This window comes from Acomys minous, assembly GCF_964271855.1.
Source record: "Acomys minous genome assembly, chromosome: 7".
NCBI classification, from domain to species: domain Eukaryota; kingdom Metazoa; phylum Chordata; class Mammalia; order Rodentia; family Muridae; genus Acomys; species Acomys minous.
This window is the reverse complement of record NC_140488.1, coordinates 35,266,621-35,282,688: the sequence shown is the minus strand read 5'-3', so window position 1 is coordinate 35,282,688 and position 16,068 is coordinate 35,266,621. Positions and strand designations below refer to the sequence as shown.

General features: G+C 45.1%; 1 protein-coding gene across 1 annotated transcript; it reads left to right on the top strand.

Moving 5' to 3' along the window:
* The first annotated feature begins 1,734 nt into the window (after positions 1–1,734).
* LOC311601077 (oligosaccharyltransferase complex subunit OSTC-like) lies at positions 1,735–5,564 on the top strand. The gene is made up of 4 exons (XM_084788423.1): positions 1,735–2,059; positions 3,187–3,322; positions 3,957–3,999; positions 4,459–5,564. The coding sequence occupies exon 4, from the start codon at positions 4,489–4,491 to the stop codon at positions 5,011–5,013; it is 525 nt and encodes a 174-aa protein (XP_084644549.1). The 5' UTR covers positions 1,735–2,059; positions 3,187–3,322; positions 3,957–3,999; positions 4,459–4,488; the 3' UTR covers positions 5,014–5,564.
* The last annotated feature ends 10,504 nt before the right edge of the window (positions 5,565–16,068 follow it).

Here is a 16,068-nt window from a genome sequence, read left to right as displayed (position 1 = left end):
GTGTTCTGCCACCGCGTCCCTGCTACTTCCATGGGACCACCTCAGGTAACACCATAGACTTTGGTCGTGTCACCTGGGGTGTCTGCCGAAGCTCCCTCTATAACTCTAAGGGCCCTGTGAATGTCTTTACGAGCCAACAGCTTCCTAATCACAATCTTTACCAAAGTGTCCTGGTGGTCGATGCCATAATCCCTCGCATCACCCAGACCTTGGGAGTCCGAGGAGTCAGTATCGTCTTTATCCCACTTCCATCAAAGCCTTGTTGAGGTACTGACTAGTGTCATGTCTAACGCCGGCCATCAAAACACAACCAAAGACAGCCAAGACAACCCCTTAACACTTGAGGGAGAGTGCGTACAGGAGGCGGCAGAGGGTGGTGGGATAGGCTGCAAGTCCGGCCTGGACGGGGTTTCTGATGTACCTGGAGGACTTAGTTCCAGACAGGTGGAGAATGTTGGGCCTGAAAGATACCCAGAGGAAGAAGGTGACAGGGGAGAGCATGCCGAGGCTGAGGAAAAGTTGGAGGAGGAAGAGGAAGAAGAGATGGAAAGCCCTTCAGTAGATCCAGATGCTGTGGTGAATGCCCATCATTTCCCAATGGCTGACTTCCGATTTATGTTTATGGATTTAGTCCAAGCCATTCTTTTTTCACTGTTTATTTTTTATTGAAAAATAAAATCATCCATATTACATTTCAATTGCTATTCCATCCTATACATCCTCCCCATTCCTCCCTCCCTCCTGCTCTCACCCCATTCCTCTTCCCTATAACTGTGACTAAATATGATGCTAGGGTATCGAGTCTCTTCTTGGTAGTCTGTTATCCTTCCTCTGAGTGCCAATGGGTGTCCCCATCAAGGGGACATAGTCAAATATGGGGCACCAGAGATTGGGTGAAATTCAGTCCCTACTCTCCATTTAACTGTGAAGAATGTCCTGTCCCTTGGGTAGATCTGGGTAGCGGTTTGATGATGACTGCACATATTGTCCTTGGTTGGTGCCATAGATCAAGCAGAACCCATGTGCCCAGATCCGCACATCATAGTGTTCTTCTTGTAGGTTTCTAGGACACTCTGGATCCTTCTATTTTTTTTCCCTATCACATATATTTCTCTCACCTAGCATCCCAATAGGATGTCCTCACATCTATCCCACTTTCCTGGTAAGGGAAGACTTTCATGGGACATGCTCCTTGGGCTAGTGTCTTTCATGGGACATGCTCCTTGGGCTAGTGTCCATTTATAAGTGAGTATATACCATTTGACTCTTTCTGCTTCTGTGTGAACTCACTCATTATGATCATTTCTAGTTCAATCCATTTGTCCACAAATTTCTGGAATTCCTTGTTTTTAATTGCTGAGTAGTATTCCATAGTGTAAATGTACCACAGTTTCTTTATCCATTCTTCTACTGAGGGACACTTAGGCTGTTTCCATGATCTGGCTATTATGAATAAGACCGCTATAAACATGGTTGAGCATATGTCCCTGTTGTATGCTGGAGCATCTTCTGGGTATATTCCAAGGAGTGGAATACCTGGGTCTTGAAGAAACCCTATTCCCAGTTTTCTGAGATAGTGACAGACAGATTTCCAAAGTGGCTGCACTAGTCTGCATTGCCACCAGCAATGAAGGAGTGTTCGTTTTTCTCCACATCCTCGCTAGCATGTGGTGTCGAGTCCACACCATTCTTAATTATATCTATAAAAACAACCACAGGCTGAGTAGGGACCCCGAAGTGATGGTAACACCTGACACCTCTGCATCTGACCACTCAAGTGAGGCCCAAGTACCACCCGGGCCCATCCCATCAACTGTGAGGGACTCAGACTATGAGAGTCGGGGATCAGGCATGACCCGGAGCCTGCGGGAGGTTATCTCCACATTTCCAGAGTTTGAGGAGCCTGAAGATCTTGAGGAGGCAGAAGATTGTTAACTATATGAGCCAGTAGTTAGGGCAGCCCAGGAACCCACAGAACAAAGCACAGGAGAGGTGGCAGCAGAAGCTACAGCAGAAGAACCACCAAAGCAAGTCATAAAGCAGATCGTGGCCTCAGACGGTAAGGAATCAGGCCTAGGCGCCTAGAGAAGGCCATCAGTGCTGGGCAGTGGGCAGTGATGGGGAGGAAGGAAATAGGGCAAAGACCAGGCCTGGGAGGGCGGCTGCTACCTTGGTTAAGGCTGGTCCTTTACTGGGCAGAAACAATTAGCTGTGCTAGGTGCTGGCCTCAGTCAGGTGGGGAAAGGAATGGTTGGATGGCTCCCTTACCTAAGGTCAAAGCTGTATGGATTTTTTTTTTTAAATGGTTTGTTAGTTGTTATTGTTTTTGCTTTTGTTCATTTGTGGTGAGACAGGGTATCAGGGTTTATTTAGGTTAGGCTGGTCTGGAACTCTCTAGACAACACAGGGTGATTTTTATTCACAATTTCCTTCCTCTTGGGGGCCACTGAGTGCTGGGATTAAAGGCCTATATCACTGAGCCAGTTCTGTGACAACCTTTCCATGTTTTTGGTCTGAAATACAGTCTCACACAGGATAGATTGGCCTTGAACCCACTATGTAGGCAAGGTGCCCAAAAGAGAGGTTGGGAGCTAGTAGAAGGGAAGCCTAACAACAAAAGAACCAGAAAATGGCATTCCTCATTTTAAGTCTGTGGCTTTGAAAAGTGTGAAGGTTCTTGGAAATGTGATTTTCTGCATTGACTTAGTTTGGGAGCACTTGCTGGGAAGAGGAGCCTTAATCTTCATGGATTGAGGAAAAAAATCACTTGAGGCAAAACAAGTAGCTTCCTTCCAAAGTTCTGCCCAAGGTGTAATGGGTGCAAGGTGGCTGACTTATGCCTCTGATTTCTTCTTCTAAGGAGAAGAAATGTACTTCATTGCTTAGGATATTTTCTGGTAAAGGGAGAGACATGTCTCTGGGGAAAAGATCATTGGACAGATGTGTCAAGAGTAGGGAAGTGTAGCCTGAAAACCAGGAAGGAACTCAGCTACAGTTGTTTCTGTAGTTACTCATGCACCCGCAGTTTCTGTCAAGGTTAGATGTGAGTGGTGCTATTGGTTGGGAATTAGCTATTTTGTGTGTGTGCTCTGATGTAAGTGTGTGTGTGTGTGTGTGTGTGTGTGTGTGTGTGTGTGTGTGTGTGTGTGTGTGTGTGTTTTGTAATGATCTTTCCTGAATAAATAGGTGGATGCCATTCTGATAGCTGGAGTGAATATGACAAGGTATTGGATGAGGACGCCGGACAAGAAGAAATGAAAACACAAGAAGCATTTGCTGAAATGGACCCAGATCCCAAAGGCTACTGAACCAGCAAATCCAGGTTTCTGTGCATAGCTAGGAGCACCAATGACTACCCTGAATTTACTTATCAGTTGGGCCTTGTTCTCTTCAAATTATAGTTAATTGAGGAATACTTTATTTTGAATTCAAACAAAATTCAATTTAACTTTCTTGCTAAAATGTCTTAGAGTGGGATTAAAATACTCCTGTAGCTACTCATCTACACTGTAGTGTGGCCTTTGTGGCCATCCCTGCTATTCAAAGCTCTGTTGTCCACCAATGTGAGACTACTAACAAGCGGTGAGCCTATTAGACTTAACCCCTGTATCACACCTAGATTAGTCCCTGTTTAGAGAGCAATTGTCAGAAGCAACAGTGGTGGAGGCTGGACCAGGCAGGATTGGAGTCCTCAGGGCTCCACCTATACTAAGCAGGAATCAATGCCTTTTAGAGCACTGCAGACAAATTGTAAAATAGACAGTTCAGGTATGACGATTTTTAGTTACTAACACCTACCTATTCATTTAGCTATTAAGTTTTATATTTTATACAAGTCAAAAGAAATTTAGTCCTAATAGGATCGTTTAGAATCAAATTGGTAATTAAAATTTAAAGGCTATGTCTTCAAATGATTAAATTTTCTTCTCCTCTTTCTCTTTTTTTTCCCCACACAGCTGAGTGCCTGGTAAAACTATGTGGATGCTGAAGGTCTGGAGGGTAAGGAAGCATCATATGTGCACCTAGTACTGGCTTTTACAGATAGAGGGGTTCCTTTACATGCCAACAGAGCCTCTCAAGCAGAATAAACAAGAGTGAGGTGTTGGCTTCATGGGGTAGAGGTTGGGGTTAGCGTGTGCAAGGCTATGGGTTTGAATCTCAGGTGCCGAGCACAGGGTTTCATGCACACACATGTGCACATGAGAACACACACACACACACACACACACACACAGAGACACCAACTGCCAAAAAGCTGGTGTAATCACATGACTGGTTGCATAAGCACCCTGATAGCCATGGGTTTAATTTATAAGAGGAAAGCATGTTTATCTTTGGTAATTCAGTTGAGTAATAACACAAAAGCAGCAGGCATGAACAAGGGCTGAAATTTTTCTTAAATACAGGAAGCAGATTAATCTGGTATAATTGTTTCTTTTCTCTCCTTTTCATCTATAGTGAAGACGAATAGAAAGAAAGGGATGAAGAATGTCACCAAATTTAGATTGTCCACTTCTTAGCTCAACAATATTTCATGAGAGGGCTGGCCGTACCGCTGCTGACATGGAGACTCTGTACCGAGTCCCGTTCTTAGTGCTGGAATGCCCCAACCTGAAGCTAAAGAAGCCGCCCTGGGTGCACATGCCGTCGGCCATGACGGTGTACGCCCTGGTGGTGGTGTCTTACTTCCTCATTACCGGAGGAATAATCTATGATGTTATCGTTGAACCTCCAAGTGTTGGCTCAATGACTGATGAGCACGGGCATCAGAGAGCAGTAGCTTTCTTGGCCTACAGAGTAAATGGACAGTATATTATGGAAGGACTTGCGTCTAGCTTTCTGTTTACAATGGGAGGTTTAGGTTTCATTATCCTGGACCGATCCAATGCACCAAATATTCCCAAACTCAATAGGTTTCTTCTTCTTTTCATTGGCTTCGTCTGTGTCCTACTGAGTTTCTTCATGGCTAGAGTTTTCATGAGAATGAAATTGCCGGGCTACCTGATGGGCTAGCATTTCATGAGAAGAAAACAGTGGATCCTGGATCTGCTCCCATTAATAAAGCTTTGAGGGCTGACCCACTCCCTTGTGCAGTGTGGAAAAGAATGAAGAGCAGAATAAAAGCAGCATTGAGTGACACCTTAGCAAGCATATTAAAGCTAGGACTGGAATTCCTGGTATCAGACAAGTTCATTACAGTATTTTTCCTGATGACCTATTCCAATGTACCAGCTATGTTAAGTGGCATTTTCTTCTTAGTTTTTTATTTTTTAAAGTATACTCCACTTCTAAAACTTTCGTATTGAATAAAATGATTATTTTTTACAACCCCTCATCATTTTTTGGACATGATATTTTTGATTTTTAGAAGTGATTGTAAATGGAAAAGTCTATTATGAGAACTGATATTTGGGCGATTGTCAGTTCCTGCAGCGGTGCTTGGCCTTTACACAGTGTGTGTGTGGTACTCTGTCATTTCAGACGCATATGGGAGTTTGTTTCCTGGGCAACACGATGTATGAAAGGAGCAGAAATAAATGATTTTTCTAATTAACAAAAAAAAACCCAATATTTCATGAACACTGACTTGATCCCAGCGTTCGTCACCCATTAGCGATACTCGTAATTATAAACTTAACATCACTTGTTCATTGAACGTCACCAAATTTAGATTGTCCACTTCTTAGCTCAACAATATTTCATCAAAATTGACTTCATCCTAACATTCGTCATCTATTAACAATACTCCTAATTATAAATTTAACATCACTTGTTCATCTTCCAAATTAGACATGTCATGTGCTAAAATAAAACAGGCATACTTGGAGGCCACACTGTAATTCAGTTTTACTTCTTTCACCTTTGTTTGGCACAGATAAAATAAATAAGTGGCAGGCCAGGCATGGTGGCATGCACCCTTAATCTTGTTACGCAGGGAGGCAGAGGCAGGCACATTGATGTGAGCTGGAGGCCAGCCTGCTGTATAAATGAAGTCCAGGACAGCCAGGGATACACAGAGAAACCATGTCTCAAAAAAAAAAAAAAAAAAAAAAAGAAAGAAAGAAGGAAAAGAAGTGGCAAATATGAGAGAAAGGTTAAGTCTTATATACTGCTGAGGGTGGTGTAAATTGGCACGGCCTCTATGGAAATCAGTATGAATGGTTCTTTAAAAGCAATAAAACAAAACAAAATAAAATGGAACTAACGGATAAACCATACTTATTTGCACAGTGGTGGAGCCAGTTTACATCACCCTCAGGAGTGTATAAGACTCATCAACAAAGCACATAGATATACATAGACATTTTATTCCTACCCTACTCAAGACATGAGTGCATCAAGAAAACATAGTGCACATACTTGCTGAAACTTCTTTCACTTTATTTTTAAAAATCAAGTTTCACTGAGTAGAGTCACCTGCAACTAGGCCTGAGGACCTGAGTTTGATTCCCAGGGCTTACCTAATGGAAAGAGACAAATGGCACCTGAAAGTTGTCCTCTGGATTACACACACACACACACACACACACACACACACACACACATACACATACACGTGTGCTCGCATACACACAGACAAAATAAATATATAACCAAATGTTTAAATTGAAATTATTACATTAGCAGGAAAATTGAAGGAAGTGGACATTACCATGTTTAACAAAATTTATAAAAAATGAATACATTTTCTTTTATATTCCATATTTAGATTTAAATGAGAGTGTGTTTGCCTGTGTGTGTGGTGTGCGTATATGTGTGTGTGTCTTTGTGTGTATACACTTGGGGAAGTCATAAAATAAGAAAGGGAAAGATGAAGGGATGAAAGGGACCTCAGGAAATGGGAAAGAAGAAGAAAATGATGAGAAAATATGACATGAAAATCAACTGGAATGTTAATGTCTCGCTATAAATAAGAATAAAATGCATTCTAAAATGTAAGGCCACCAAAAGGAACACATAATAAAGTTTCTCTGGATGAGAAAATACTTTCAAGTTTAGCATAAAGCTAGTTTTCGCTGCCATGAAAAAGGCAAAGTTGTTGATTTTTGCAGCATAAAAATGAAAAGCTCCATAATTACAAACACTAACCAACTCAAAAAACCAAATTGAACTAGGTAGTATTTTCAACAAATTCCTAATGGTTTCTACTTTTATCTACCTGTATGGCTGAAAATAGTTTATAAATTTGTACCAGGAAGGAAACACATAGTTCTGTGTGACTGGGAAGTACTGAGGTCTGACTATGCCTCAGGTGTGGAGGTTGCCCCCTGGAATCCTCTGAGCTGCCCTAATGCTGTGATGACAATCACAAGTCACCACCTCATTGGCGCTATGATCCAAACTCGGGGTCCCCTGCTTGAGCAGCAAGAACTTCACTCAGTGAACCATCTCCCCAGCACCTAAAAATATGGTCAGACCTGGTGGGGGAGGAGGACCCCACCTGTGAGAGGTCCAGGAGATGGGAATAGAGTGGGAGAGGGAGGGAGGGTGGGAACAGGAAGATAAGAGTGAGGGGATTACAACTGGGATGTAATGTGAATAAATTATAACAATAATAATAAAAAAGAAAGTAGGAGTTAGAGGATAAAGAGAACTCTGTGCAATGCTAAAAAGGGTAATCTTTTGCCATTTAATATCATCTAAGTTCTCAGTCTTCATTCCTACTATTTTTCATTTTCATTTCATTTCAACTTCATTTTCAACTATTGCTGAAATTTGAGTTACACACTTCTCAAAGTATTTTGCTGGCCAGATCAACACCAAGTGGAAACTGACAAATTACTCCCTTGAAACATGTCTAGGGATCTTGTCCATACTGACTCTCTATATGATCCAGAACAGACATAAAATCAGTATGAGTGGTATGTGTTTGAACCTGAAAAAAAAAGTGGGACATGGCCTGCCTGATCACTCATTGAATGATAGACACAGCACTCTTCCATTTTCAGCAAATGAGTGCAGACTTTATTATGCAAAGAGCAACAGGAAGCGGCTCTTGGCTGATCCTTGGCAACACTGCCCCCTATCGACTTCCACACAGCTTCCTTTCTCTTCTGCTTATGGAATGAAGTTTGGGTTTTCTGTTCCTGAGATTGTCCATCCATCTTCCCGTGGCACTCCTCAGATGACACTTAATAGAATGCTAACCTATAGGTTGTCTCCACAGCACCTACTCAACCTACACAACCCTCACCACTACCTTAGCTCCTACTTTATTATTTTTAGATTTATTTATTTATTTATTTATTTATTATTTTTACAGTACTGTGCCTGCAAGAGGGCACCAGATCTCATTACAGATGGTTGTGAGCCACCATGTGATTGCTGGGAATTGAACTTAGGGCCTTTGGAAGAACAGGCAGAGCTCTTAACCTCTGAGCCATATCTCCAGCTCCATAGCCTCCACTTCTAATCTCAGACCCTACTCTTGCCCCTCTGGCCTCTACCCAGTCAGCCATCTTCATTATCTGAGTCCCCATCTCTTACCTCAGCTCCTCAACCATTTTCCCCCTTGGGTCTCTCTCTCCCTCAGCCCCTACTACTCCCCCCACCCCTGGCCCCAGCCCCCTAACCCTCATGTAGGTTTTCATCATTCTTTTCAGATCCCCTCACCTCAGCTTCTACTTCTCCCTTCAGCCATTCCTTCACCTCAGCCCCAGCTCTCCCTCTCTTTTGACTCCCCATCCTAGAACTTTTACCCCCACCAGCTCTCTTTTTAAGGCGCCCCTCTCACTCAGGCCCTAGCTTTCTTTTCAGCCCCTTTACCTCAGCTCTAGCTACTCACCTTGACACCTACCCTTCAGCCCCAACACCTCAGCCCCTCCAGCCCCCTTAGCCTCAGGCTTGCATTATCTCAACCTAAACCCAACACCTCAGTTCACCACCCATCATCATTACTCCCCACCTCTCCTGTCAGCCTTTACCCCTCATCTCAGCTGGCCTGGGACCTCAGCCCTCACCTAGTCTCCATCTACTCTTTGCAGCCACCCTTTGCCACGACCCCACCCTTCACCTCAGCCCTCACTTCTCCACTTGGCTCTCACCCCTCTCCTCAGACCTCCTCTCACTTCAGTCTCCCTCTCAGCTCAGCTCCATTCCTTTCAGCACACTCTCTCATTTCAGCTCCCTTTCACTGAACCCCACTCTTCGTCCCCACCCACACCCCATCACCTCAGTCCCCACCCCTTCCTGAGCCTCCAGCCTTCACTTCAGCTTTCCTTCTCACCTCAGCTACCATCAGCTCCTTTTCTTCACTCAGCTGTCATTTCTTACTCCACCCATGGGCTCTCCTCACCTGCAGAGAGCATGGCATCTGCAGGCACCATCTTCACTACAGTAATTGTTTTCTTCATGGACCTGGTGGTTGCCTATTGATGTCATGCCAGCCCTAGAGGAGGGAAACTGGGCCCTATGGAGTGAAAATACGAGGTGAGCTGGTGAGTGTTGATGTACACTTAGAGACAGTAATGAGACAGGATGACGTTCCAACCAGGACACATGGCATTGGTGACCTGGAAAGCCAATTTGCAGAGTAATAGAAGGTCCCACAGGTTTGACAAAGGCCTCAGGGAAGACTGAGGTGGAGTTGCATTGGCCCTGGTGAGAGATCAAGAGAGATGCTTTGCAGGAAGAGTGTGCTACTATATCTCGAAGGGAGGAGGCAACCCAGGACGAAGATATAGCATGACTGTACACAACTTTCAGGTCCCCACGGTTCACTTTCTTTTCATAGTTTTGGAAATTTGCACTCCATTCTGCACCTTGTCTACTACACCACATCTTTATTCATTCCAATTAATCCAGAGGGTAAAAATGACAGTTTCTCTGTGGAACAGTGAAATTCAAGGTCTAGACCTACTCCTGGGCCTGATCATGGACTTGAGCCTGACGTTTAGCCTGGATGTTAATCTAGCCTTCCCCCTGGGACTGCTCTTGTACATCTGTCTTGGCCTAGGCCTGCAGGAAAAGGCTTCTGCAGTCACAGGACACAAGGAGGTAAACACAGACAAGGAAGCAAAAATAAGCAGATGCAGCTTCTACTGCCAAGTTTTCTGTGAAGTCAGCAACAAAGGAGGAAGAAAGGGAAGAACAGGTAGAGGAGGGTATGTGTATACTGATAACAGATGTTAGGGGTGAGGAACCACAGGGCCAACTGGATGCTGGCAAGGCACTAAGTGGTGACAATGGAGGGAGGCAGGAAGAGGTCCATGGGAGGGTGTCAGGGAGGCATCCTGGCTGTAGACTCTGCATAAGCAGCAGCCTTTGTGCCTACCCCAGCTTTTGGCCATGTTCAGCTCTGGCCTAGCCCAGGGGGAAGTGGTGGATGTTTTCCTCTAAATCTGAAGCTACAGAGAAAAAGTAAAATCTATAAGGACTTTTAAATTTCCAAGGGATCTGAAATTCCAAGTGCCACCTGTGAGCCCCCAGTTTACTGGTCATGGAAAATAGGTGTGTGTGAGGGTGGGGGCGGGTACTTGGGAGAAAATGTAAAGAAAGAAAGCCTCAAGGGAAAAACAAAACAGCAAATGTGTTTCTCAATATGAGATCTTGGCTTTTTGTTTTGTTTTGTTTCAAGACAGGGTGTCTCTGTGTATCCTTCGCTGTTCTGGACTCACTTTGTAGACCAGGCTGGCCTTGAACTCCCACCTGCTTCTGGCCTCCCAAGTGATATGTACCATTGCCCCAGTTGTGTAGGAGACACTAAAAAATTATGACAGAGGTAAGTGCAGAGATTCCTCAATATACTAACCCAAAATGGCAAAGCAGGCTGCAGAGAGCATGAGGTCTCTGCTATCCCTGACAAGTACTACAGAAGCCAAGAGTGTGAAGCATGCTGGCTTGTCTCTTCAACAGAAGGCAGGTGGATTCCTGTTTTCCACCCAGAAACCTGTGTCTGCCTGTGGTTAATAGCCTGGTGATCTGTGCCACCTGCAGGGCCAGGCCACACCAAAATCTCCCAGGTGATTATGTTTACCTCACACCCTCCCTTCCTAGACCTTCATCGTTAGTCTTGTTTCTCAGTCAATAGAACCCTTCCTTAGGACAGAGGTCAAAACGTACTTTATCTCCTGGTGACCTCCATACTGTCTGTATGACTGAAACTGCACTAGACCCTAAACCCCTACTCTAGGCAACCCATCCTCCTGGGAGAGGTCACGTGTACACTGTAAAGGAGTTTCTGTGCAGTTAGGACCAAATCTTCCTTCTACACGTGGAATTGAGATGACTGTTACCCAGAAAATTTCCCCCCAAATTGTACTGTACTTAGCCAAGTCTAAAATAAACTGCTCAGGGCAGACTCTACAAGTCTGAACCAACACCTGCTAATTAAGGCATGCTGGGACAGGATCCTCCTCTTGCCTCACAAGGATTATTACTGTGCCTGCCATGGCTTTTGCATGGACCCCGTGATGGTCCACACCTCTCTGTGTGGGGCATCTGCAGTCTCCCGGGGTCCCTTCTATTTGCACCTGGACTCACCTCACAGACCTACGTTTGACTCTACCACACACAAGCCTAATCTCATCCTCCAAACTCTGACACAGTTTCTCCACTACCGGACTTCACCAAAGCATCCTCTAGCAACCAGGCACCTACTGGGACAGTCCTATCTCAACATCCTCTCCTCATAAACCTCTTTTTCATTACCGGAAGGTAACACCTAGCCTCATCCTGCCCCCAGAAGTGTGATGCTTTCTCATAGGCTGGAATAGCACCTATGCAGGAGGAAGGCCCAGCAGGTGGGCCCAGCTGGTGCACTTATACCACTGTGTGGGGGGTGCCAGGTGCATATGGTAGGTTGAAACAGGGAACCACTTAGATGAGGTGACCATGCTTCACCACATCCCTCTGAGAGCCATCTTCCCCTCAGAGGGTTATCTCAGCTGGCTAGGCCCAGCTTCCCTGAATGGAATGACATCTGATTAGGTGGAGACAGGGGAAGGGATGCAAGTGCCTGGTCCAAGGTGCTGAAGGATGAGACCCATCTTTTCAGCGCCCCCTCTTTTCAGTGTACCCACCAGTCTACTTCTCCATGCCAGACTCATCTGTGCAAGACACAAAGAGTTCAAAGAGTGTCTCAGGGAAGGGGTCCCTAGCTCCTGCCCACGCCCAGCAGCAGGCAAAACTGTCCCATCCACTCCCCTAGGGTCCTGGAGTCCTGAAAGAGCTTTCTCAGGCTGTTCAAGTCAGTGAGATTTGGAAGTGAGGGTCAGGACTCCATGGGCCATTCCTGGGTCCCAATACCTCTTCACCAACCTAGGAGGACAAGGGTCATGATGTTGTCTCCACACCCTTTTACCCATGAAGTTGGGCCACATCTAGCCAAACTTCCCAGAAAAGAAGAACCCCTGCCTCTGTAACAGCAAGCATGAGGACAAAGGCATAAGCTAGACAGAGTGTGGCTGTCCTGGGGTGAAGGCCTGTAGATGGGCTGTGGGTGGGTGGTGAGGTGTTGGGGTGACGGGGGCACGGGACGGGCAGTAGAATGGGTGAAGGCTGCATCTGTGCAAGTATGCAGGGAGACTGCCTGAACAGCACACTGTGGGACTAAGGCCTATAAAGGCCTGGGATGCCCTCAACCCTCTTTTAAATGATCCCTCCTGTGGAAATATGGACTGACCCCGGGAAAATGTCTGCACTCCATGGAGAGACTGTGTGTCCCTAAACCTTCAGCCTGCACACATGCTCTCCTGTCACTCCTCTCAGATCCTGTGGCCCTGACAAACCTTCCCCAGGCTGACCTCTCTGGTGTTTTCCAGTCTGATGGTGAGTTTGGGCTCAGGAGGTCACCTGCTGGACAACCATAGGCCCCAGGATACCTAGTACCTGAGCTATGGAGATGGGCCTCCCAGCACTGTCCCTTCCCTAATCCCCTCTCTCCTTCTCCCTCAAGAGGGGTCACAACCTGAGTGACTTCACTTCTGGAAGTGAACTACCCTGGATCCCATGAGACTTTGTCCTTCTGCTTGGAAATCTCAGGTCACAACAAGCCACGAAAATACCTGTTACCTTGGAGGGTGTTTACTGATAGTGAGAAGTCACTTCCACAAGTGGACTATAGTGGGTTTGGACATCATGACTCCACTGTGGACATGTGCCTCACAGCAATCTCCTCCCTGCCTCTCTTACCCTCTTACCCTCAAGGGTGCTCACAGCTAGCTAGATGTCACTTCCAGAAGTGAACTACCCATGGTCTCATGAGATTTGTCCTCTAGCCTGGGAACCCCAGGTCACACCGAGCCCACAAAACTACTCTTACCCTGCAGGGTGGTCACTGCTAGTGAGAAGTCACTTCCAGAAGTGTACTACAGTGGGTCCTGACATTACTCACTTCACTAGGGACATGGACCTCACAACAGTTTCTCCTCAACCCTCTTACAAGATCTGTGGAAGGAATCAGACTCCATAACACTGAACTGCCAGACTTCAAGAGTGTGGAATCAAGAATATGAATCTCCAGGAAGTGAAAGTAGCTGGGACTCCTAAATCTAGAAACATCTTTGCACATGAGCCATGTGATCCCCAGTTTTGCTGGAGACCTTTGTGTTTCTTGCTCAGGAGGTTGGGAACATGGACAGTGGAACACTGGTGTTATTAGTGATGCTCCCTAAAGCAGTTCTGGGCTCTATCAAAGAAACTGAGAGTCAGGCTCCTTGGAGGTGAAACCTGCTGCATCCAGACATCACTACATCAGGGGTTACTCCCACCCTAGCCAGTACCCTTGCTCCTATTGTAATCACTAAACTCCAAGAGGGGAAATTAAAATGTTTCATTACAGAAATGGACAAAATTCAAGTGGGACACTCAGCCAGCTCTACAGAAGATATCGGAAGGAACATTGTCATCAGAAAACAAATAGAAAGTCATCAATAACAGGGGAAGCAATCAAAAGATGTTGAAGAAAACACCACAAGTCAAAAAATTGAAAGAAATCAATACAAACCTTTCAAAGACAACTCTCCATACTGATAGTCTCAATTTGCCATCCAAAGGACACACATTAATATAGAATTATAAAATGGGAGCCATCATTTTGGTGTCTATAAGAAATATAGGTGTAGATATTTTAATATAAGACAAAATAAAATTCAAGTCAAGAAGAAAAGAGATAAAGGAGATTCCTTCATTCTCATCAATGGACTGTTCTGGCGCAAGAGAACACTCATCTTAAAATGCATGAGCCAAACACCTGGACACACAATTTGATGGCAAAATGTAAAGCTACAGTTAAAGACCAATACGCTCATAGTGGGTGAGTTCAATACCCTTTACCAATAATAGAGAAGTCATCTGGATTAAAAAAATAAATAGAGCGATGCTAAGAACGAATAGCAATATGAATTAGATGGAAATAAAAGAGTATATCAGCTGAGGGCCAGCAGTACACATTGCACCTAAGCAACATTTGTCAAAATTGGACACACATGAAGAGAGAAAAGAAAGCTGATGAAGCCATGAACGTTGATAAAGCATGCTATATTCTAAAAGAAAACAAAGAAATAAGGCAAACTCTTAGTATCAAAATAAAGTACATTTTACAGAACTTGGCAAAACAAAGTGGGAGAGTGGAATTGAGGATTTATTAAGGATGGGCACAGTGGCACATGCCTATAATCCGAACGCTTGGGGAGGCAGAGGCAGGCAGATCTCTAACTCTGAGGCTAGACTGGTCTACAAAGCAAGTCCAGGAGAGCCAAGGCTATACACAGAAACCCTGTCTCGATAAATCAAATAAGACACATAAATCAAATAGGAACACTTCACGAGGCTCCTAAAGAGAACTGCTCCAGGAAAAGCTTCAAGGATTTGCATGCCAGCTGAGCCTTGACATTCCAGATGCTGCTCCCAGTTCCACCAGCAAGTTTAGTGGAATTGCTGGTCTGAAATTCTGGTGAGTAGGCCAGAAGAATCATTCCTCAGAACTGATATCCTTAAGGTTTCATTGTAGACTTCTTTAATAACCTTTTATGGTTGTTTGGGTTAGTGGGGTTGTTAGGGATGTGGGCTTGCTTAATAAATTCATAATAAAATATAATTGATAAGAAAATTGAGCCTACAGGACACACACACACACAGAGAGAGAGAAACAGACAGACAGACAGACAGAGACACTGACAGAGACAGAGTGACAGAGAGACAGAGAGAGACAGAGAGACAGAGACAGAGAAACAGAGAGAGAATATATTGGGAAGGAGACATCAGAGACCACAGGAGGAAAAAAGCAGTCCTGTGTCCCCAAGAAAACTCGAGGAAATAGATCAAAGGAGGAGGAGAACAGGACCTTCTGGGAGGCGCTGCAGGGCTGTGTCTCATCACTACACCGCAGGTGTCAGGGACTCCAAGGAGTGCCAGGTTCCCTCCCTTGAGCTTCTAGCTCTGGAACAGGTGGCTGCTGTGGGCAGGGGAAATGGTGCTGCTGGGGTAAAGAGGCCCATGGATGGTAGAAGGTGAGGAGAGAGGGGCTTGTTGTCAGGACATAACCCACAAGGGGCAGGGGCAGTTAAAGCCATAGTAGAGGCTGAATATGCAGGGGAGACTATGTCTGACTTGCATCCTCTGAGAACTGGACTGCCCCGGTGCCTGGGTGTGTAGAACACAATGACCTTAGACTTGGCCTTCTCTTGGGAAAGCCATGAATGGACTGGAATTCTTAATTCTTGCCCTACATGTAGTCAGAATCAGGAAGGCGGGAGGTGTCGATGACTCCTATACGTTTTAAATGTGAGAAGGATTGATTGAGTTGTACCGTGTTGGTGGCTTTTACAGAGAGGTGGCTTATAGCACAGAAGGAAAACTTGGTTCCATTTTAAAATCTTCCTCACTTTGTCTTTGGCATGTGTATTTGTTCATTTCTGTGTGTACCTGAACATGAAAACGAGAAGCTGACTTCAGGTGTCTTCCTCATTTGCTCTTCACCTTAGTTTGTTTAGACATGGTCTCTTGCAGAACCCGGTGCTTGCCAATTCAGCTCTACTGGCTGGTCAGCAAGCCCCAGGGGTCCTGTCCCTGCGGTCCCACCCCTGAGAATACAAGCACTTGCACCATGCTTGGCCCTTTACCCGGGTA